Source organism: Vicugna pacos, chromosome 6 (assembly GCF_048564905.1).
Source record: "Vicugna pacos chromosome 6, VicPac4, whole genome shotgun sequence".
Taxonomy (NCBI): domain Eukaryota; kingdom Metazoa; phylum Chordata; class Mammalia; order Artiodactyla; family Camelidae; genus Vicugna; species Vicugna pacos.
In genome coordinates this window covers 4,488,407-4,510,499 of record NC_132992.1, presented here as the reverse complement: position 1 = coordinate 4,510,499, position 22,093 = coordinate 4,488,407, and the positions used below count along the sequence as shown (strand labels likewise).

The 22,093-nt window shown below is 41.7% G+C and overlaps 1 protein-coding gene and 1 long non-coding RNA gene across 4 annotated transcripts; one reads left to right on the top strand and one right to left on the bottom strand.

Moving 5' to 3' along the window:
• Positions 1-826: 826 nt before the first annotated feature.
• SPG21 (SPG21 abhydrolase domain containing, maspardin) lies at positions 827-20,089 on the bottom strand. Of its 3 annotated transcripts, none has more exons than XM_072962230.1 (10): positions 19,850-19,990; positions 16,401-16,546; positions 16,044-16,130; positions 13,004-13,165; positions 10,295-10,375; positions 8,599-8,744; positions 6,464-6,572; positions 5,708-5,815; positions 3,045-3,185; positions 827-1,513 (listed from the first exon to the last, which is right to left on the bottom strand). In XM_072962230.1, exons 3-10 carry the CDS (start codon positions 16,104-16,106, stop codon positions 1,397-1,399), a joined length of 927 nt encoding a protein of 308 aa, XP_072818331.1. In that variant the 5' UTR covers positions 16,107-16,130; positions 16,401-16,546; positions 19,850-19,990; the 3' UTR covers positions 827-1,396. The 3 variants fall into 3 exon arrangements, with proteins under 3 accessions (XP_072818331.1, XP_072818332.1, XP_072818330.1); XM_072962231.1 differs by having other exon boundaries at positions 16,401-16,578; positions 19,850-19,987; XM_072962229.1 differs by lacking the exon at positions 16,401-16,546 and having other exon boundaries at positions 19,850-20,089.
• A 121-nt stretch (positions 20,090-20,210) lies between these two features.
• LOC140697065 (uncharacterized) lies at positions 20,211-21,623 on the top strand. Its single transcript, XR_012073882.1, has 2 exons — positions 20,211-20,432; positions 20,885-21,623. It is a non-coding gene; the product is annotated as an uncharacterized lncRNA (long non-coding RNA).
• The last annotated feature ends 470 nt before the right edge of the window (positions 21,624-22,093 follow it).

Below are 22,093 nucleotides of genomic sequence, written 5' to 3'. Positions count from 1 at the left end.
GAGCGTGTGAAATTTTTGTGTGCACTATTTAGGAGTGAAATGTCTATTTCCACCAGCCCTCTGGGACTCCCAAAAGTAAGCCCCGCTGGGCTTTCAAAGTCAGATACTCTGGGTGCAGGACCCTTGGGCTGGGGAGCCTGATGTGGGGCTCAGACCTCCCCACCCCCACTCCCTAGGGAGGATCTGTTGCAATTGTAGTTCTCTGGTTTGTGGGTCTGCCACCTGCGGGTATGGGACTGGACTATATTGCGACTCCACCCCTCCTACGCATCTTGCTGTGGTTCCTTATTTGTATCTTTAGTCACAGAAGATCTTTTCTGGTAGGTTCTGTGTTTCTTTTTTCATCAATGGATGTTCTGCAACAGAGTTGATTTTAAGTGTGATAATGGCATTATTTTAGCTCTGGGAGGTACATGTAGAAATATTTAAAGATAATATAAGGTATCAGAAGTTGCTTTAAAGTATTCCGGTGATGGAAGTATGTGTGGAAAAAGTGAGGATGAGCTAAGAGATGATACAACACTGCCCATGAGTTGATCATTTTTGAAGCTGTGTGATGGGGATGTAGTTCATTATACTCTCTTCTCTACTTTATGTTTAAAATTTTCCACCGAGGGGAAAAAAGAAGGTATGAAAAGTACATGGTGTGTAGGTGACAGTAACTGTCATTTATTAAGCTGCTAACAATGAGCAAACTGCACTTTAGAGAGATGAAGTAACTTACCTAAAGTCACACAGACGTGGCAGACCCTCCAGTCTGCTTCTCGGAAAGTCCTGCGTGTACGAAGCCCAGTTGGCAGCTACAATAATCACAAGAGCCACCCACTGAAATTGAATTTTTATTCCAAAGACTGTAATGGGTAGAAAGACCACAGCCAAAACGGAAAACAACGAGCTTAACTGGAAATTAGTAGTAGTTGATTTGCAGGAGAGCCAACAATAGGTGACAGCCTTGGCACTCTGATAACGCTTATAATCAAGAGGAGCATAAAAATAACCAGTGTCCTTCAGACACACGGTGTGGATATGCAACATTTACAGCAAGTGACAAAAAGGAAGAAAAAGGAAAGAAACCCCCCCCCCACAAATCCCGAACTTCCAAAATTAACGTTAACTTAAGAACATAGTAGTGAAGACTTTTGGTAGCAAAATTTTCACAAGTCTTAAAATGAGTGTCTTCAAAAGTACTTCTTTAAATTCAAAAGCTAAAAAAACCAAAGAGGGAATAGTTACACGGGCTTAGAAGAGCTGCCGCCTGTCACAAAGTTGACACTCGGTCCTCGTTCCAAACACAGTGATAAGCGGTGGACCTGACGAACGGAGAGGCCGACGGGCGGGCACGGATGTCACTGTGCGGACTCGCTGGGTCACTCACCACTGACAGCCGACGCCCCGGCTACTGCTCCTCCTGACTGATGCCGAAGTTGCCTTTCTGCACCTCGAGCTCCTCGGCACTGACCATCGACGGGTCAATGGCTGCATACTTGGTTCCGTGGAATTGCAGCAGGTGTATCTGCAGAATCATTGTCAACGTCACTGTTGTATATAAATGTTCTATACTTCTGACGTTACAGAGGATGGGGAAAGGAGCAAGACAGGGGTAGGGGATTAAAAGGTACAAACTACTGTGTACAAAATAAATCGGCTACAAGGATATATCGTACAGCACACGGAATATGGCCAATACTTAGAATAACTTTAAATAGAGTATAATCTATAAACATTTTTGTTCGTTTTTTGGAGGAGGGAGGTAATTAGGTTTATTTATGTATTTTTAATGGAGGTACTGGCGATTGAACCCAGGCCCTTGTGCATGCTGAGCACGTGCTCTACCCCTGAGCTATACCCTCCCCTGCTATAAAAATGTTGAATCACTGTTATACACCTAAAACTAATATGATATTATAAATCAACTATATTTCAATAAAAATAAATACATCAATGCTAATTAGAGAAAAACTGGAAAACAGAAAAGTCGAAAAATAATTTTTAAAACCACAATTTGAGATCTTTGTTCCTCATTTACTGTGTAACCAGTCTGGATATTTCTAGGTAACTGCAAGATTGCGGCACGCTCTTCACAGGTAGGTGTTTACCCCCACCCCTACCACCCGCCACGATGAATCGGGTCCTTCAGTCCTCTGCTGTTCTAACACAATAATGACCTGTCTGGGCCTCCTCCTCAGATAGTTAAAATGGCAATTGTCAAATCTGTGAATGTCAAGGAGGTGTTGTATCTAGGCCGTCTTCCTTTTAAAGAAGTGTTTATGTGCATATGTTTTGATCAAAGAAGGAAAATTCTTTTTGTGTTTATTGTAGAACTTAGGGAGAATTCAAAAGAGCACAAAGAGGAAAATAAACATCCTTTATAAGCCTACTGTCCAGAAATACCCCAGGTAAGGATCTATTTATTTAAAAACTGGTTTTAAAGCTGTTTTATAAAAAAAAGTAGCAGTTAGAACGTGAGAATTATTGGGGGTTATTTTTTTAACCCATAGGAACCACTACAAATAACCTTAAGTTTTCAGGAGCGCTAAAGAAACTTTTTAAAACCCATAGGGAGAAATTGCTCCCGCCCCTGGTGCCTGGGCAACAGACCCTGGACCTTGTGGCAACACCTGGCGGGGGCATGTGAACCCCCACACCCAGGACCGTGGGGAGACCGTTCCCTCTCACAGGGCAGGGGTGACCTGAGAAATCCACACTCATATGGAAAAAAAAAAAAAAAAAGAACGTGCCTGCCCAAGCATCTCCTCCTGCCAAGAAGCCTCTAGTCAAGGCCTGTGGAAGCAGATCTCTGTTCTGGGCACAGGTAAGCCGCTGCTGCCTCGTCCTCCCAATCACAGTCTGTCTGTCTGTCATAGAGTCTAGCAGAATCTATCGATCGATCTCTCCTAGAATCTATCTGTCACATATAATAGAATCTATTATAAGAAGTCAGTGCTTCATTTCTATAGAGAATTCTGTATTTCTTACTCTCTGCCACCAAAAAAAATCCAACAAACCTTTTTGTTTCAAACCAGAGACTCTGGGTTCCAACCTACCTGGACATAAAGGTTCACCTCTGCACTTCTGCACAGGTACGGGAAATTGCCTCCTGTTTTAAGGTGAGCCCTCCGGGCATTAGGATACAGTTTGTACATTTCTTCTTTAGCTTCAGTTGAAAGTGCACTCTGGTCAAACACCTTAAAGAAAAAAAATGAGGCTGAAACTGTTATTTCAGTATATTTTCACAGTAGCAAAGTGCCACCCTGCACATTCCTTTCCAGTGCAGAGACAGCGCTGGACCCCTCTGTAGCCTGGGCCACCCTCTCCTGCTCATCCCTGTGACTCCAACTCCAAGGTAAAAAGTTAGCTACAGACTTTACTGCCAAATGTCTCTTGCACTCTTTGGGGAAAAAAAATCTACCATGAAATTCCATCTTTTCTCAAACACAGTTAACTAAATTAATAGAATATTTTTTTCTTCAAAATTTAGTATCTGTTATCATAAGATTGTTTACTATGTCTGCAAGTCTGTTTCTGTTTTGTATATGAATCTATAGTGTCCTTTTTAAAATTTTTTTCTTAGATTCCACATATTAATGATATATGGTATTTTTCTTTCACTTTCTGGTTTACTTCACTTACAGTGATGATTTCCAGGTCCATCCATGTTGCTGCAAATGGCATTATTTTATCTTTTTTAATGGCTGAGTAGTATTCTGTTATATAAATATACCACAACTTCTTTATCCAGTCATCTGTCAATGGACATTTAGGCTGCTTCCATGTCTTGGTCATTGTATATAGTGCTGCTGTGAACACTGGGGTGCATGTATCTTTTCAAATTAGAGTTTCCTCTGGATATATGCCCAAGTGTGGGATTGCTGAATCATATGGTAAGTCTATTTTTCAATTTTCGAGGAATCTCCATACTGTTTTCCACAGTGGCTGCACCAAGCTACATTCCTACCAGCAGTGTCGGAGGATTCCCTTTTCTCCACAGCCTCTCCAGCATTTATCGTTCATGGACTTTTGAATTAACAGAATATTAATAGTGAACAATCATTAGTGGAAATGGCAATTTCAAAAGATCTCAAAATCCCCAAAGAACTTCCTAATTTTATTAAAAGTTATGTAAGTAGTTATATGCTCAGTGAAAAAAATTCAAAAAAAATTTTAAAGAGTGTAAGACAAAAAGTCCAAATCCTTTCCTGGAGAGCCACTGTTAGAAGTTTGGAGTATGTGACTATATAACTTTCAATACCCATACAAATGTATGTATGTTTATCCACACATTCAGAAAGTTTTTCAAAGAGTAATTTAAAGAAACCAAAAAACCCCATGAAAACAAAAATAGGTGCATCTCCAACTTGCTCAAGCTTGTAGGCGGTATTACGTGACCACATACCCAAGTGATGAACAGCTCTGAAAGGGCAAGCACAGCACATGCAATGTGAGGACCAAATATTTCACTGGTAAATGTCGGAACGTAGCAGTTACAGTAGAGAATAAGTTACAGTATGTGGGTAATTTCCTGATAAAAATTGATTCTTAGAAATACCATATTCTCAGCATTTAGGAATAAATCCGTGAGCCAGGACAGTTATATGGTTGAAATAAAAAGTACGTCAAAGCCACAGAGAGATTCCACTTCACAACCATTCGGGTGGCTACTATCACAGAAACAGAAACTAACAAGTGCTGATAAGGATACGGAGAAGTTGAAGCCTTATATAGCGGCCCCTGTGGAAGATGATACAGTTAAACAGCGAATTTACCAAATGATTCAGCAATTCCGCATCTAGGTACAGATTACCCCAGAGAACTGAAAGCAGGAACTTAAGTGGGTACTCGTACACCAGTGTTCACAGCAGCGTCACTCACAATAGCCAAAAGGTGGGAAACAAGCCAGATGTCTGGCAACAGATGAAAAGATAAATAAAATGTGGAATATTATTCAACTGTAAAAGGGCATGATGTTCTAACATGCTTTAGCACAGATGAACCTTGGAAACATTATGCCAAGTAAGTGAAACAAGCCAGATACGAAAGGGTAATTATATGATTCTACTTATATGGGGTACCTAGAATAGGCAAATTCGGAGGCAAAAAGCAGGACAGAGGTCACTAGGAACTGAGGGGAATTGAGAGATGAGGAGTTACTGCTTACTGGGTACAGAGTTTCAGTTTAGGATGGCGGAAGGTGCTGGAGATGGATACCAGTGGTGGCTGTACCACATGTTAATGGACTTAATGTCATGGAACTGTACACTTAACAAGTGGTTAAGATGGTAAATTTTCTTACGTATATAGTTCACTACAATTAACAAATATAAGAAGCAAGCTTTCATGTCAATTAGACTTTATGGAATTCTGGATTCTCCGCCCTCATGAGGCACTTTCACTTTGCTGCCCAGAGATGTGCAACAGCTAAAGAGTGGTGTCTGTGGCAAAAACAAACCAAAATGAGTAAGGACTATGTTTGTTTAAATTTACTTTGATTTCAATGGTGTTATTCCTGCCAGGAAAAATAAAGGATAAGCAAAAAGAAAAAACAATTATTTTGGAATTGAGAAAGTAGGGCAGTAAAAAAAAAGAAAAAATCCAAGGCAGCATTTGAAGAGGCACTTTGAAAAATTGTAAAATAATTATAAGGTGGATCTTGATATAGACATTTTAAAAAGGCAAAGTATCTATTCTACTTAAAAGAAAGCTTGCTTACGTCCATAATGGTGACAGGGATGTCCCGAATTTTATGAGGTTCCACGTAAGAATTCTGACAATTCAGGGTAAGTCTTGAAGCCAGTTCACTCTGACCCAAACTTTCCAGCTGTGGAAACAAACACAGGTAAAGGTTTTTTTTTTTAATGAATTTTGTTTTTCACATTTACATTAAATCCACAGATGATATCTGTGCTTAGAAAGGTGGTGGTATGTGTGGTGGGGCCAGTAAGGTCACCAGCGATGAACTGGGCCTCTAAGTGGTAACATTGTTCTATTCTGGGAACAGGGCCCTTCCCCAGCCCTCAACCTGAGCTGCCTCTTCAACCAGGTGCCTGTGGGCAGCAGGCCAGTTCTAGCAGCTCAAAGATGACAGAGACATCTAAGTGATCTTACAGCGGGGAGAGGCCTCAGGAAAAAAAACCTATCCTGGCAGCTCTGAGATGCAAATCTACAGACCTGCTGCGTCACACTCACCTGGGGGAGATGGAAGAGGAGGAGGAGCGAGGGAAAATAGAGTCCCAGGTGCCTCGGCCAGGGATTCCAGTTCAGTGGTCTGGTGTGAGGCCTTAGAATCTGTATTTTTAAAAGCTCCCCCAAGTGATTCTGATGAATTACTTACCAGCAGGACTACCTGCCTGGATGTATTAAAGTTAGTATGGAAAACTACTTAACACCTCTAATACACACTCAGCGAGACAGCCATTTCTTTAGGAACCAAGCAGACATGAGAATTCCCAGGGCAAGGTATCCTCACCCTGTCCACCATGAAATCAATGGCGTCAGCCATCATAGGGTCCACTGGGCCAGATGAAAAGTTGCCGAGAACTATTTTTTTGAGCATAAATGATGGCATCAGCCAAAAGCTGCGGGGAAAGAAAGAAAAAAAAAAAAAAGACCTGATCATTTTAAACTTGCAAGACTACATGTGAACGGCAATCATTCAACACTGAAGCTCTGTGTTAGCTGGGTTCTTGGGATCTAGAGATAAAGACTTCGTCCCTTCCTTCAAAGAGCTAGTTTTGAAGCATCTAGTTTTCATATACACTTTCCCAAGCTCCAAAAGCGTTAGTTTAATATGACTCAACTTTTAAGAATCTGGAATAATAAGTGGTATTTCAAAACGCCTTTATGGAGGTGTGGACATTCTGATGATTCCAAGCTTTTGTTTTCTAATTGGACTTAATTCCAATGGTTAACCTGTTTTTGGAAAACTCAGCACTTACCATAAAAACCTTAAGGTTCAAATCACCTTTAAAGCAGATTTCAAAATAGCAAAATGAAAGAGTTATTGTACCTCCTACTGCTACTATTAGATTCAGTTGGGCTAATTCAAGGCAATTCAGTCTTGATGTACTTCTATATGTGATCTTTAGTTAATTATTTATTCCATTAATTACACTGAGAGCTATGACATAGGGTAAACATGAATTTCTCTCAACTTGTGCTGAAAATATCTGATAAGAGGTGCAGCCCACCTTCTGCTGCGTGTTCTCAGTGAGCTTCCCTCACTAGGACCAGCGGCCATCTTTCAGTGACCTTTCTAAGTTAGTCCCCACCTCTGACAGCTTCTTAGTTTCTAAATGACGCTTAGGTGTGCTGGGAGGTGGGGGGGCGCGGTGTCCTGCCGGCTCTGCTCACCCCTGCGGCCTCAGTGCGGCACATAGTAGGCACTCAGACATCTGACAAATAGTAGCCGATACGCAAGAGCAGAAAGTGGGGGGGGGGGAGTCTTGGCTTCTGACAGTTAAAACAACATGAAAAATCATCACAAATAATCAGTGAGCTTTAGTGCAGCACCTGGACATGAAGTGTATCTGTGGCTAATGTATACACCAACAGATCGCTGCATGAATGCCGAGTAAACAACTGAGAAAATATCAGGGGAAGTTCTTGAAAAAATCAGACTGCAATCTTAAGTAGGTGTGAAAACCGTGAAGATGTTTACCTAGAATGTTACATGAAAAACCAATCTGCTCACACAGGTAGGTTAGTCGCTGGGCTACTTTTTAGGGTAGAGCCTAGCCTTGCTAGCAATGAAAGAAATGCACATGAAGTCAGCTTTAAGGTACCCTTAGACACTACCAAACTAATTAAGAAGAGATAATCCATGAAGGGATGCCTCAGAGGAGGCAGATACCCCACTGGTTGCCCTGCAAAGCATTTCACCATTTCCATCTTTCTAAAAAGCAGACTCCTGTTGTGTCAGTGTTAAGATGTGCAGACCATCAGCTGACAGACTAAATGCTCTAGTCTCTCCAGTTTGGGGAACATAACTCTCAAGGAAATAACTCAGAAACGGAAGGAACAAAAGTAATTTGTACAAAGACTTACAGCAGAACATGACGAAAAACTCGGGAGAAGCCAGATGCCTTAAAAACACTGTGTCAGTCAACACATGGAATTGTACACAAAATAGTCTAAGTGGAGCAAGTGGAACACAGTATCCCTTACACATGCACTAAAGAGAAACTGTTAAGGTGTATGAATGTATAGGAAACGAAGGCAGACAATGATTTAGATGAATGGAAACAGCTGAATTTAGAGTTCATTCAATTCTTTTCTATTACAAAGGTGATCATTTCTAATTTTAAAAGCCAGCATGCAGGGGAGAGGTATGGCTCAAGTGGTAGAGCATATATACTTAGCATGCATGAGGTCCTGGGTTCAGTCCCCAGGACCTCCTCTAAAAGTAATAAATAAATAAACCTAATTACCTCCCCCCATCAAAAAAAACCCAAACAAAAAACCCCCTAAAACCCAGCATGGTTTCAGAAGACAGAAGTAAATATGGCCCCTCCCTAATGTATCAAAAAAACTCAGAAACCAACATTTTCGAAACTCCACTGAACAAAAATAATAAAAAATTTGGCAGAATGGTTACGTTCTTACCTGTTTGCAGTCCATGTTTGGTTAAAGATAGAAGTGTCACTGAAGGCATTGCAGAGGATGAGGGAATGGACTCGAGGAGATTTGTGAGTGTATTCAGCAAATTTCTGGGCCAAAAAGCCTCCCAAAGAAGCCCCAAAGAGATGAACCTAATTGGAACAAACACAAGAAGGATCCTAAACCAATGATCAGTCCTGAACATAAGCATCAAAAAAACGTTTTAATTCTCACCAACCACAGAATACAATGTCATCACCAGCCGCCAGACTGAAACATCTACAGCTTGGATGTTAAGGAAATACTGTATTTAAAAACAATGTATACACCCTGTTGAGAGAAAATACAACTGTGCATACAAATTATATGTTAAAAAATATTTACAGATTACAGTAGAAAATGAAACCACTTTATTGTTTGTTTAAGAAAACTATGATTCAGGGGAGGGTATAGCTCGAGTGGTAGCGCACATGCTTAGCATGCAGAAGAGGTCCTGGGTTCCATCCCCAGGATCTCCTCTAAAAAATACATAAACCGAATTACCTCCCCTACACACAAAAAATAAAATTTTTAAAAAAGAATTAAAAAATAAAAAAATGAAACTATGATTCAGCAATTCTCCTAGGTACGTACCCAAGATAACTGGAAACATACGTCTACACAAAAACTTGTACATGAGTGTTCACAGCAGCATTATTCATAATTAAAAAATGGAAACAAGCCAAATGACAAATGAAATTTGTTATATCCAACAATGGGATATTATTGGACAATAAAAAGGAATGAAGTACTGATGCCAGCTGCAATACTGATGAGCCTTGAAAATGTTATGTTAAAGTGAAAAAAGCCAGTCACAAAAGACCACAAATTATGATTCCACCTAAATAAACAGAATAGGCAAATCCATAGAGATAGAAAGTAGATTAGGGGAGGCAAGGTGGAAAGTGTCTGTTAAGTAAGTATGGGGTTACTTTTGGGGTGAAAAATGTTCAAAAACTGACTGTGGTGACTGGATAAAGAAGATGTGGTATATTTATACAATGGAATACTACTCAGCCATAAAAACCGACAACATAATGCCATTTGCAGCAACATGGATGATCCTAGAGAATGTCATTCTAAGTGAAGTAAGCCAGAAAGAGAAAGAAAAATACCATATGAGATCGCTCATATGTGGAATCTAAAAAACAAAAACAAACAAAAACAAAGCATAAATACAGGACAGAAATAGACTCACGGACAGAGAATACAGACTTGTGGTTACCGGGGGGGGGGAGGGTAGAGGGTGGGAAGGGATAGACTGGGATTTCAAAATTGTAGAATAGATAAACAAGATTACACTGTATAGCACAGGGAAATATACACAAAATGTTATGATAAATCACAGAGAAAAAAATGTGACAATGAGTGTGTATATGTCCATGAATGACTGAAAAATTGTGCTGAACACTGGAATTTGACACAACACTGTAAAATGATTATGAATCAATAAAAAATATAAAAAAAAAACTGTGATGATGGTTGCACATATCTCTGAATGTGTAAAAATCAGTGAATTATGCATGTTCAAAGAGTAAGTTGTATGCTATGTGAATTCTACCTCAAAAGAGCTGTTTTTAAAAAATGAAAGACAACACCAGGCTTTACAATGTAAATGCTGCATTAAAATCACACGTTGAGTAATTAGTTTCAAGGTACTCACTTTATCCAGTTGTAAATGGTCTAAAAGTTTTCTGAATCCATCGCAGAATTCAAGATGGTCCCAATAAACTGGATATTGCAACTGGAATAATAATAATTTAAAAATTTATTTTAAAAAACTATAGAGGTAAAATGCAACTAATATATATCTGAAAAATTTAGGGCTCTCATAACAGTATTTTTCATTTGCTCAAGCTCTGCTCCTTATTCAAAACATGAAAAGAAGCTCTCGACTTCTCCTAAACTTCAAATTTTATCAAATTCACATTTTATCCAACAGATCAATTAAAAAAATAAAAACAAAAAGCACAATCTAGTGATACTATGAATGGACACAACAATTTCAGTTCACCTCGATTTCCTTTCCAAATAGTTGAGGAACTCTGAGGTTCAAGGGTGAATAGAGCAGAACCCATCAAGTAAAGAAATGCTGTTTTCTTTGTAATCCAATCTCATTCTGAATTACAGCTCGAAGAACTAGATATAAAATCTGTTCCAAGGAGAGTTTCCTCTTTTTCGTAGCATTTCTTTAAAGGAGTATTCAAAAAAAAAATCATTCCTCTACTTTTAATTGACTTAGTTATTCTATCTGATTTCTTGTAGTACTTTTGTGACCAAAAAAGTCAGGTGCTTGACCTTGAGTAGCCTATTAATGAAAATGAAGAAAAAGAAATACAAGTCACTAATTCCTTTCTAGGGGACTCAGGCTTGTCACCTAAGAATTCCCCTGTCTTTAATGTAAATGAAACCCATCTGAGTGGCTTGTTTTAAGCACTTAGATTCAGTCATTGACAAATCACTGAAATAGATACTGTCATGTAAATTATGGGATAATTTCAGCTTTGACGGACTATGTTACTTTTATTATTAAAATTCCATTTGTTAATAAGATTCCACTATTCTGAGGCAGGATGGAGAACAGACACTCCGAAGCAGAAAATTTTACAATCTGAGTCAGATGATAGCCTAAAAAAAAGGAGATGACATTTTTAGGACTCCTTTAATTTAAAAATTTCTGTGCCCTAGGCAAGTGACAAAATTGTATATACCTTAATACATACACACAATCGAGTATGAGTGACACTGGGAAATCTGAATAAGGTCAGTGGATTATGTTAACGTCATATCTTGGTTGTGATAGCCTACTACAGTTTTGTAAATTGTTACCATTAGGAGAAACTGGGTAAAGTATAAAATGGCTCTCTGTTATTTCTTACAGCTGCTTGTGAATCTATGATTATCGCAATAAAAATTTAAATGAAAAAAAGGATCCATGCATTTTAACAGCTAGATACTAACAAATACCTAGTACGTTTCAGAACGTCATGGGGCTGGGTGTTCTGATCAAGTCTTAAAGTCATTTTGAAGACGTGGCAGGCCTTTTCTTGAGTCATCATCCAGCTAAAGTAGGAGGGAAGGCCCACATCAAGAAGCTTGAGGGCAAGGAGAACTGTCCAGCCGGAAGGCAAGGCTCTGTGAATGCCAATGTGGAGCAATAAACGCTGTCCGCTTTGGACAGTGCTCTAAAGTGAGACGGACCTGTGGAGGCTGCTTGGCTTCCCCACTCTGGCTGATTAGCAGTGGCCACTAGGACAGGAAGTGTCCCGACTCAGGCTGCAGAGGTCTGGGGTCAGGGCGGTTACCGCCCTGCTCTCCTGGAGTGCCGTACACTGAGAGGGATTACTGAAAACCCAGAACAAGGGAGGACTATGCTGTGGGGATTCAAACACGCCATCCGAGGAATGGCTAAAAAACCTGGAGAAAGATACAGCCAGGCAAGAAGAGACCTGCGGGGAAGGCAGTAGGTGGGGCAGACAGTAACTAGCTTTCTCAAGAAAGAGAAGGACTGTCAGGAGGGAGAGGAATTAGATTTGTTTTATATGACCCCAGTTGGTGGTAACCCCAGTAGAATTTTCAACTGCTTTCCAAGAGAAGGGATCTGGCCTACGTTTTCTCTCCTTTAGGTAGTAAATAGAGTGTCTAATAATGGCTGTTAGGAAACCAACGTCCACTGTCCTCACCCAGCCGGGGCATGCCAAAAACTCCGTCATGAGCAACAATGCCTTCCCACCTACGCCCTTCTCCCAGAGGAGGAGATCAGAGAATGATAAATGCAAAACTAGATTTAGACCAAACTGAGTCATAAAGTAACAATTAGAAACTTCTTAACCCAATGCTAGGGATATGAGCTAATGAATGAACCTCACCTCAACTGTCAAAGACTTGCGTTAAAGCAAGCTTTCAGTCAGCTGGATGTTAGCGGATCCCTTTGCTGCCCCCAGAAGCAGGTGGGTAATAAAGGGGAGTGGGAATGGGGTCAGAAGACTGGGCTGGGTTCTCCCTCAACCACCTATTGGTTGTGGGACACTCGGTGATCACTAAAATGGTCTGGACCTCAGTTTCCTCATCTATAAACAAGGACAATGCTTCCGGACTCCTGTTCAACTCATTCAGAAAATGCACATACAAGCTGGGAAGAGAGAAGGCTTCCAGAAGAAGTTTGTCCCCCTCTGTATGTCTGTGCCCCACACCACCTTCCTTCAAAAAACTCCCTTTCACATTTTAAAAAAGGAAAACAGTATCCAACCTCGATTAAAAAAAAAAAAACCTGCCCATTACTATAGTTACTCAGAAACAGAAGCACGTACTCACACATACACAAAACCAGAAACGCGGACCTGCATTTTCATCCTGAATCAATGATACTTACAGCTATAACCCGGTAACCCCATCCAGTCAAAGCCAAAATCTGCCGGAAAAATACATCTGCAGTGCCGCTGACCGGAGGGAGAAATATGAGGGGACACCTGATATTTCTGGGGCCCGCATCGTAGAGCGACCAGATCTTACTATCATCATCATCCACAATGATCTGGAGGGAAAGTTATAAGAAAAAAAATGAAAAACCTCACGCATTTGGTTTTACGTAGTTATTTCAACACAGTACTTTCGCTGACAGTTTTAATAGCACTGCCTTGGTTGTTACCAGCTAAGCGGGGGCTCACCCCACACTAGCACGGATAATAAACAGTTCTGTTCTCCTTTTCCTTCCTCAGTGCTGACACAGTCCATGGAATTGCTTTATATGCTTCTTCCCAAGAACTGCTTTTTCTATCAGCTTGTAATTTTCCTTCCCATCCGTGACTGTACCAAGTTTATTTTGTTTACCATTAAACAGTAAACTGTATATGGCATCTTATTTCTCCCCCAAACTTCTGGCTGTGTGTGCGTGCGTGCATGCACGTAGGAGGAGGGCGATTTGCAGAGTCATTCTCCAGTGCTGGCCCAGAGGACGGGCTGGGATCTGCAGGGTCAGCGTGCGAATAAGGGAAAAAAGACTCCAGGCTCCAGGAGAAACTGGGTAGAGATGGTGCCACTCGGGAGATGCTTCAGGAGCCTGATCCAGACCAAGCCTCTGAGGAGGGAGCCCTCTGCTAGACAGGAGGGATGAGGCAGGTGTAGATTTCACTGCCCCCCTGCCCCGTGAGAATGTTTCAAACCATTCAGTCAGACGTGGGGAGTGGGCTCAGGGAAAAATTGGCTTTTTTGGGGAAAAGGGGGTGGGATGGAGGAAGGTCATCAGGAACCTTCCAGATTTAGTGGTTCTTGACCCAACAGGAAGAAAAGATGAGCACTAAATGAGCTGAGACAAATCAGGTGTGCAGCATAGAGTCTGGCAGATATAGAACATTCCATAGTGTTAGCTATTGGTATTCACTGCATGAGAGTTTTAATTTTTGTTCTCTTTGGCTGCCTTTTGGTGGTGTTTGGAAAAGTACATTAACTGCTTGAACTTTTGCCAATGCAAATCAATACTCATCCGACTTTTACATTAAAAAGTTCAAGGTTCTATTTTCGGAGAGCTTCTAGCTGGCAGAGCTGCACCCCAAGGTGGCAGTGTGGTGGCCGCTCACTAACCGGGGTCACTGGCATCACTGGGAGCAGACAAACAGGGCCGGGCAAAGTCCAGAGGGCCCTAACAAAGACCTTTTGGACTTCCCCAGGTGACAATATATCTCATGATTATGCTTTTGCCCTTTGTATTTGCCACTCACATTTTTGCTTTTCATGTTTCTTTTTGCTACAACTATGGTAAAAAAATTTCAATGACTTTTGACAGCGTATACAGTAAATTCCAACCTTGTAGCAAAAAAATTCATATGAGATAAGATACTCAGAGATCTTTGAAATTTTCTGGGAAATTATCTTGCTAATACAGTCTGGAAGAAAAGGAATAAAAGTAGCATGTTCTTTTTTTCCTTCTTTCCCCACCCCACGAGTTGTATGTTTTGAATCTAAACCATAAAATACTTAAAGGTTGTTTATTGCTTCAACTTCCTCAGAGCTCTCTGAATGGCAATTTTGTCAGAATCCCTTTAGAAGACTCAGCATCTGTTTGATAATTTAAAATCTAGCATTATGAAATTTCAAGCAAACTTTTCATGACGTATGGACCAAAAGAATCAGAGGAGAAAATTACATCAGTGAAACTACCTCCTCTAACTACTGCCAAGAATATTTAGGTAAGTTTCTGTTGTTTCAGGTCTGGCGAGCAGCTTGCTGAGCAAGTCCATCAGCAGGAGTTCACGTGAGTCACTTGAGGGGATGGGACAAGGGAAAGGGACTCCAGGGGGACGATGCTCCCTCTAGCATGGGCAGTGGTTTCCAGGGTAGCAAGAAGAAAAGGGGGCTCCTTTCGGTAAGCAGCCAAGTAGTTCCGGCTTTGAAGCCAGATTAATTTGATTTTAATCCAAATTCTACCAGGCTGTGTGACCTTTAACATGTTAATCTCCAAGAATCTTGGTTTTCTCATCTGTAAAATGGGCATGCCACTACCCTTTGGTTAAACTTTATAAGAATTAAATAAGACACCTGGGACTTCCTACAACAGTGCCAGGTATACAGCAGGTATTCTGTCTCTACTTGGAGACTGTATCTCAAATTTCTATATAAAGAGTAATCTTCTTATTAATTCAAACTTGCATGATACTCCCACAGCTCTCTACCTTGACAAAATAATCTTAGCAGAGACTCAGATGATCTTCAGATCACAGTTCTCTAATACTTCTGCAAGGGGATCAGCAAAGATTTTACTCTGTGGCTTGAACAACTTCTGTCTAGCGTAATCCCTAAACATTTGGGATTAATTTGGGACTCAGAGTTAACGGTCAAACTTCAGTGTAAGTGTCTGGGGCTTCTGGACATCCCAGGCAAAGAATGCTTCCAGAAGATGACTACGGCAGAATGAGTATATGTCATTGCAAACAGAGGAGCTATTATGTGACCCACTGTAAATGTTACATCCGAGGAACAGGAAAATGCTTTCTAATAAGTAACAGCACTCACTGTGTAGCTGCTGTTGCTGTAAGCTTTCTACTGAGCTATACGGAGGAGTACACATACTCCTGCTTGCTTGCTTTTGTAAAAGCAATTATAAAATAATGGGTATAGTTATTCTCGCTTTTATTCTTGAATGAGCCTCAAAAGTTGATTGTATATGACTGAAGTATTGTGCCGTACACCAGAAATTGACACAACATTGTAAGCTGACTATGCTTCGATAAAAATATATTTAAAAAAAAGTTGATTGTACTGGACAGGGAAGGGGTGAACTTTATGCTCTGCAACCCAGAGTCACGAAACTTGGCAACAACCTTTACTCCCAAACGCTACGAAGACATAACGTCTATATCACACATAAAAACAATACAAGATTTTGCAAATAAGAGGTGTAGTAAAACCATACATACCTTTTTAAGGGGGACTGTACTTCTAAACCAGTTATAATCAGGAGAGACTTTAATCTCTCCCATGATTAGCTGAAATGGAGGTTAACCCTGAAATAAAAGCATGTGATGTTTCATGTCAAGAATTCACGTTTACATCAGAACTAAATGTAGAGTCTGGTCGAGCTCTACCAACAATACTTTAAAGGGTGAAACCGAGGAAGTGAGCTATTTTATCTAGTCAATATATATTTAAACTACAGAAAACAATTTGATGAAATCCTAAAATCATGGAGCACAAAGGGCCCTAAGAGAGAATTATTTCAGTCTACTTCTTTCCTCCCGAAGAGGAATCTGGTCTAGAAAATGTAAGTGACTTACCCAAGATCCTACGGCTATTGCAAAACCAGGACCAGATGCAGGACAGTATTTCTACACCTGACTGCCTGTCCTAGTTAAATGACTCCAAACTGCAGCAGCATCACCTTTTGCCAGTATCTTAAGAATCCATTGCAATAAAGATGGTCCTGTCAGAGAGAATTCTAGGGAACAATTCACACTAGAAAAAGGAGTTAATGTAAGCCGACCTCCTGATAAACTCATAAAATGCCATAAGTCTAACTCCCGTGGGAACATAAGTTCAGAAACTCACACGTAATTTTCAAACCAAAATACATTGTTCGTATGCATGTGATTAAAAGTGACATAATGTCCCTCTGAAAGATCTAGGATAAGATACCAGAACAGACCTGAAGGCGCGCTAACTAGCAACAAAACAAAACAAGTGCCTTTAGGGGGGGAAAAAAAAGTGTGGTTTTCTGTTGTGAGATTAGTGATTTCCAGTTTTTATAGCTCTGTGACCTCAGAAAAGTCACTGACCCTCTTTGGGCTTGTTTTCTCATCTACGACTCTTTCATCTCTGTATCTCCAAAGCACAGAACAGTGCATGGCACACAGCAGGCATTATCTGTTGCCTAAGTGAACGACTACATCCAAAGCAGACCCAACTAGGCAATCCCAGAGTCCCTTTTAACCCTATGAGCCTACGAGCGCTGGATTGGCTGAGCATCTTCAATTTAAAGGCCGCCCCTCTTTGCTCAGGCATCTGTGTTATGTCATAACAGGAACCTGAAATTATAGTTCCTTGTTGCAGATTCTTATTGCCAAATGAGGAACGTCCATCCATCCGTTTGGTAGGATTCAAATGCTTGTTTGCATCATGTCCTCCACCTCAGGGCAAGCCTGGATTTTCCTAGCAGGGCTAGGATGAGTTTGAGACCCTAGGACTTAGGTCCTGGGCTGACTCTGAACTGGCCAGGAACAAGGGATTCTAAAGCCAATTAATCTTCCTCCTTGGCCCATCACATTGGCTCCGTAGGAACCCTGGGCACTCAGCAGTCTTAACTGTTACCTCCGACCTTGAGGGGGTTACTAAGCTGAACCCCAATGAGATGGGAAATGCAGACATCAAATATTAATCTTGATTTACAATGCTGACATTGTAATAACGGTCTCTTAAGGCTAGGATGGTACTTTCAGAAAAGTGGCCCTAAAGTACCACTGAAGAAAATAGTCTGCCAGGCTTATGCTGAAAATCAAGTGTGCACAGATGGACTGAAGTAAAGAAAATCATTCTTTGCGTATCTATTTTCTCTTAACAAGCATTAACATGTTAAAGAAATCAAAGCCATTTGAACTATAGCCTTTCTCTAAGCTGGTAACTGCTTTTAACTGAAAGCAACTAGCACATACACTTAATTCTGGAATATTTTCTACCTGGAGAGACTTGAAATAGTCCTATATCATCTAAATATTTCCTAATGGAGACATTTTCTATAAACAATTACTATTCTACAGGAGGAAATATAAAAAACATGTTTAGCAAAAAAAAAAAAATCTACTCAATAGACTTATAAAACACCTCAGCTAATTAAGGCCAGAAACTTTGCTTTTAGATTTACTAAACTTGGGATAAAATAAATTATTCATAGTTTGGAACCAGTCACAGTGTACCACACAAATCCACATACACACATCAAACACAGACACACACATTCAGGCATCAACTTCTTCCCTCAGTATTAAGTAGAAAGATGTTCCTTACCCCTGTCTGCAGTATTATTCACAACCAGCCAATATTATAACATTTTATAACTAATCTGCCTGAGATTCCACCCAACTGTGACTACATTTTTTGTAGAGGCAAGCGGTTTTAACACTTGTGCTAGCTTGGCAGTACATAAAAGGTAAGATAGATACCAAATGCTGCATCTGACCAACTGCCATCTAAGTGAAAAAAACTGCTGCAAAGAAAGCAGCTGTGAGTGGTATGAAAAGGAAGTTTGTTCTCCCAGCCCTCTTTCCTCCACTACAGGGGAATACTTTTCCAAGTCACAAGGGGAATGTTCTGCATATGGCAAAAAAAGGTCAACTGAGATTGTGACGAAACTGGTCAGTATTAAATAACAAAGAGTGCGGACCATGAGCTCAACACTGATTTGATCCCTCACAATGCAATTCTTCACAAAAATGAAAGCACCTGTTCATGCTGGTGGGCAAATCACTGCAGGAATTTTGCCTTAATCTTGCCTAAGGAAATGACAATCCCTCCGGGAGGAATGCTCTGGACATTCCATCCTTTATGGCCCTTGTGTTGCTCGACAACAGAACTGCCAGGTGGGAGTGTACACCAAGAATTACGTGCACTTATTTCTCCAGGTTTCAACAGAACCAGACAGTTTACAGTCCACTTATCCCTCAAGATTTCAACAGAAGCTGCCAATCTAGAGTCAATGACGTTGCCTTCATAAGTGTTTAAGTCATAAAACCAGTTTAACTAGTCAGAGCTTTTCTGATCCTTTATCTCAATCATATGATCTATATATGGTCAATCTGGGATTATTATTAACATCAGCAGTAACAAAATATTAGAACCTGAGAGTCTCCAAGTGATGCCATTGGCATTTTAATGCAAGCCTCCAGACCTCACCACAGCAGGACACAGCTATTCTTTTTTTAGGTTTCCTCAGGGGAAGGTTGATCCCTTTCTTCTTCAGAAAATCTTCTAAACCTCATGAGGGGAAAAGCTGACTATCTGACATTTCAACTGTGACAATTCATTTTGTAATCTGTCTTAGTACAAAAGCTTTTGGAAATTTGCACACAGCTAGTCAATTACCCCTCAGTCTCTTGAATCTTTGTGCCAAAAGGAGCTGGAACATTGTAGGTGGAGACAAAGAAGCAGCATAAATGCAGAACTTATGACTCCCCAGGAAAAGGAGGAGAAGTGAGAAAGCCTAGCTCTGCTACTTTCCTCATGCCCCATTCAGAAGCCTCACACCTGGCCCGGACTCGGCAATGACAAAGACGTCTGTCGCTTTCAGGCTGAGGTACAATCTCCAAAATAACTAGCTTCTGCTCAGAGTTCTTAAAAGTTTACTGAAAAATACGTTCCTGGGCTGCAGCACTGTAGCCCCAGGATGGAATTACAGCAGTATGCCCAGGTCAAGAGCTCCCCACCCCCACTCCCACCCCAGGCAACCCACACGCTGACCTCCGTCTTCTCCCAACCCCACCAGTGACAGGCCACACAAAGGCAGAATCACAGGCACACCGACCCCTCCTCCCCGCATGAACTCAGACTCGGCCTCAACACACACACAGGGACGTGCAATCACGTGCATGGTCACATGAACCGACTCACTGGGGCCACACTCCCAAAGTCACACCGATAGAGGTAGCAGCGCACACTACAAACCACACTCACCCACAGCCACAAACACATCACACATCCACACCTCCCGCTTCCCAGGGCCTCGCCCACCCCTCACCTGCCGTGGCCGCCCCCAGGTCCCTTTCCCTCCTCCCCAGGGCGGCTCTTCCCTCCAGTACTGGTGCGGCCCGGGAGGCGGCCGGGCCCGGGTCGCGGCCGGCAGCTTGGGCGCTCGGTCCCCGCAAGCGCTAAGGACGGCGGGGGCGCGCTGGAAGGCCGGCCTCCGAGGGGCGGGGCGCGCGGCCGAGCGAGCCGGGGCCGCCGCCCTCCCTCCTTCCGAGCTGTTCGCGCAGCTGGCGCAAGCCTCGCGCTTCCGGGTTCGGAGGGGCGGGGCCACATCGCGAGGAAGGGGCGGAGCTGCGTGGCTCCGGTGGTCACCATGGCAACGGGGCGGGTTATCCCACAGGGTGGGACCTCCGGCGCTCTTACGCGTTGTTGGGTGCGGAGTCCGCATCCACGGTGGCGGCGTGAGCGGGGAGGAAGAACGAGCCGACTCTGGGTCAGTTCTAGGTCACCTATGTGACATGAGCACCGAGGGAGAGGTTGTGGAAGTGGAAGAAGCCTGACCCCTGGGGCCTGTCTCTGCCTGCAGTTCGCGCCCTCTTGGAGGAAGCAGATGCCGAACGTTTTCTCTCCGCCATGTGAGGCTTTGAGGGGGCCCCTTCGTGTTGCAGGCTTTGATAAACTGGGCTTTGTATACTCTCTTTTCTTAGCAAGATTTTAATTCTTCTGGCACAGCTACAGACGCCCTCCATAATCCTCCACTGTAGCGCCCCCACCTCCCTTCCAGGCTTGGGCTGACGTTCTGGGGATTTCCAGAAACAGCCCACCGAGCTTCTAGCTTCATCACTTTCCCTGAAAGGAATAGAGCCTATTAATATATTTATAATAATTAGTCTTAAGTAAGATGTTGCAGAGGTCATGACTCTTTCTCAGTAAAATATATGCAGGTATGATAAGGGTGAATAACATGTATATCTCCTTGTTGGGAGTTTCTTTAATGATCCTGCAACAAGGTCCTGCTGAAAATAACTCTCATTAATCAGTTTTAGGAAAAACTTGTACTCTATTAAAGACCTTTGTCTTTACCCAGGCAGCTGTCAAGGTCAAGAGGAGAATCCGAGTAAATTGCATCCTAAGTCAAGGCCTCTGCCCTCCTACTCAGGACCCTTGGATCCCCATCTAGAACTTGGACTAATCCCGAAGGCATTCCCAGGACCACAGTAATATATCCGCCTTCTGCCATCCACCAATCACCTTTCCCACATTTTGAGTCAGTAACACAAAGTGGTTTTTTAATTATAAGCACCACATAGGTTCCATAGAGGAGATCTTTCCTCAGAAGATTTTTAAACTTGGCACTTTTCCTCAAAAACCTGGAATAGTTTAATGAATGGAATAACTGGCAAATCACTGGTTGTATGTAAAACCCATTATGGGTACTCATTACATGGTTTATCCATCTACCCCAGTAGGTTGGGAGCTTTAATTTAGAGCAAAGGGAACAGAGTGATTTAACCAGTGCCTTAGCTGTTGTGACCTGGCTCATAATGGATACTAAATGTGTACTGAATGAATTAATGAGTGAACAAAAAAATCTATTCCCATGTATTCCTCAAGCTGTAATCCTTAGATCCAACATTCCAGACCTCACTTGAGTATCAACCCTAATGAGACTTGAACTATAGATGTGCCCAAATATATTAGAAGTCCTTATTCTGTTAGTTTGGTAATAGTAATTTTTAACTTGACTGTTGATAATGGAAAACCACTTCACTATGTGGATGTTTTGTTATATGTATAATTTTATTAAAAGGTCAAACCCAAAATAATGAATGTTTTGTTTCCCTTGGAAAAGGAAACCATGGTCATGTTTGGATCTTCAGTTGTTCCATAACACACGGCAAACACATTGTCCGTTCCCTAACCTGAACAAGGAACATTTAATATCTGTGAATTCCGGCTGTCCTGTAACTGCACAGCTGCAGAGAGCAAACTTTTTGAGACCACAGTGCTGGCAGACCTGGTAGATACGGCTGGGACGGTTTGCAGCTGTCATGGTTGGGGTCTGCCAGATAGTTCCCACAGCACCAATCCCTGCGTGAGAATCTCACTTACAAACTGGAATGTTCACAAAATATACTGTGAACACCAAGCAAAGTAAACAGATGGCCAGCTGGTTCTCAGAACTGCCCAAACCCAAGCTCTTTCCCTCAAACTGATCTTTTGACAGGATAATACTTGTTCTAAAACACACATGTGAAATAATCCAAGGTATAGCTCTTCTGCATGTATCTACATT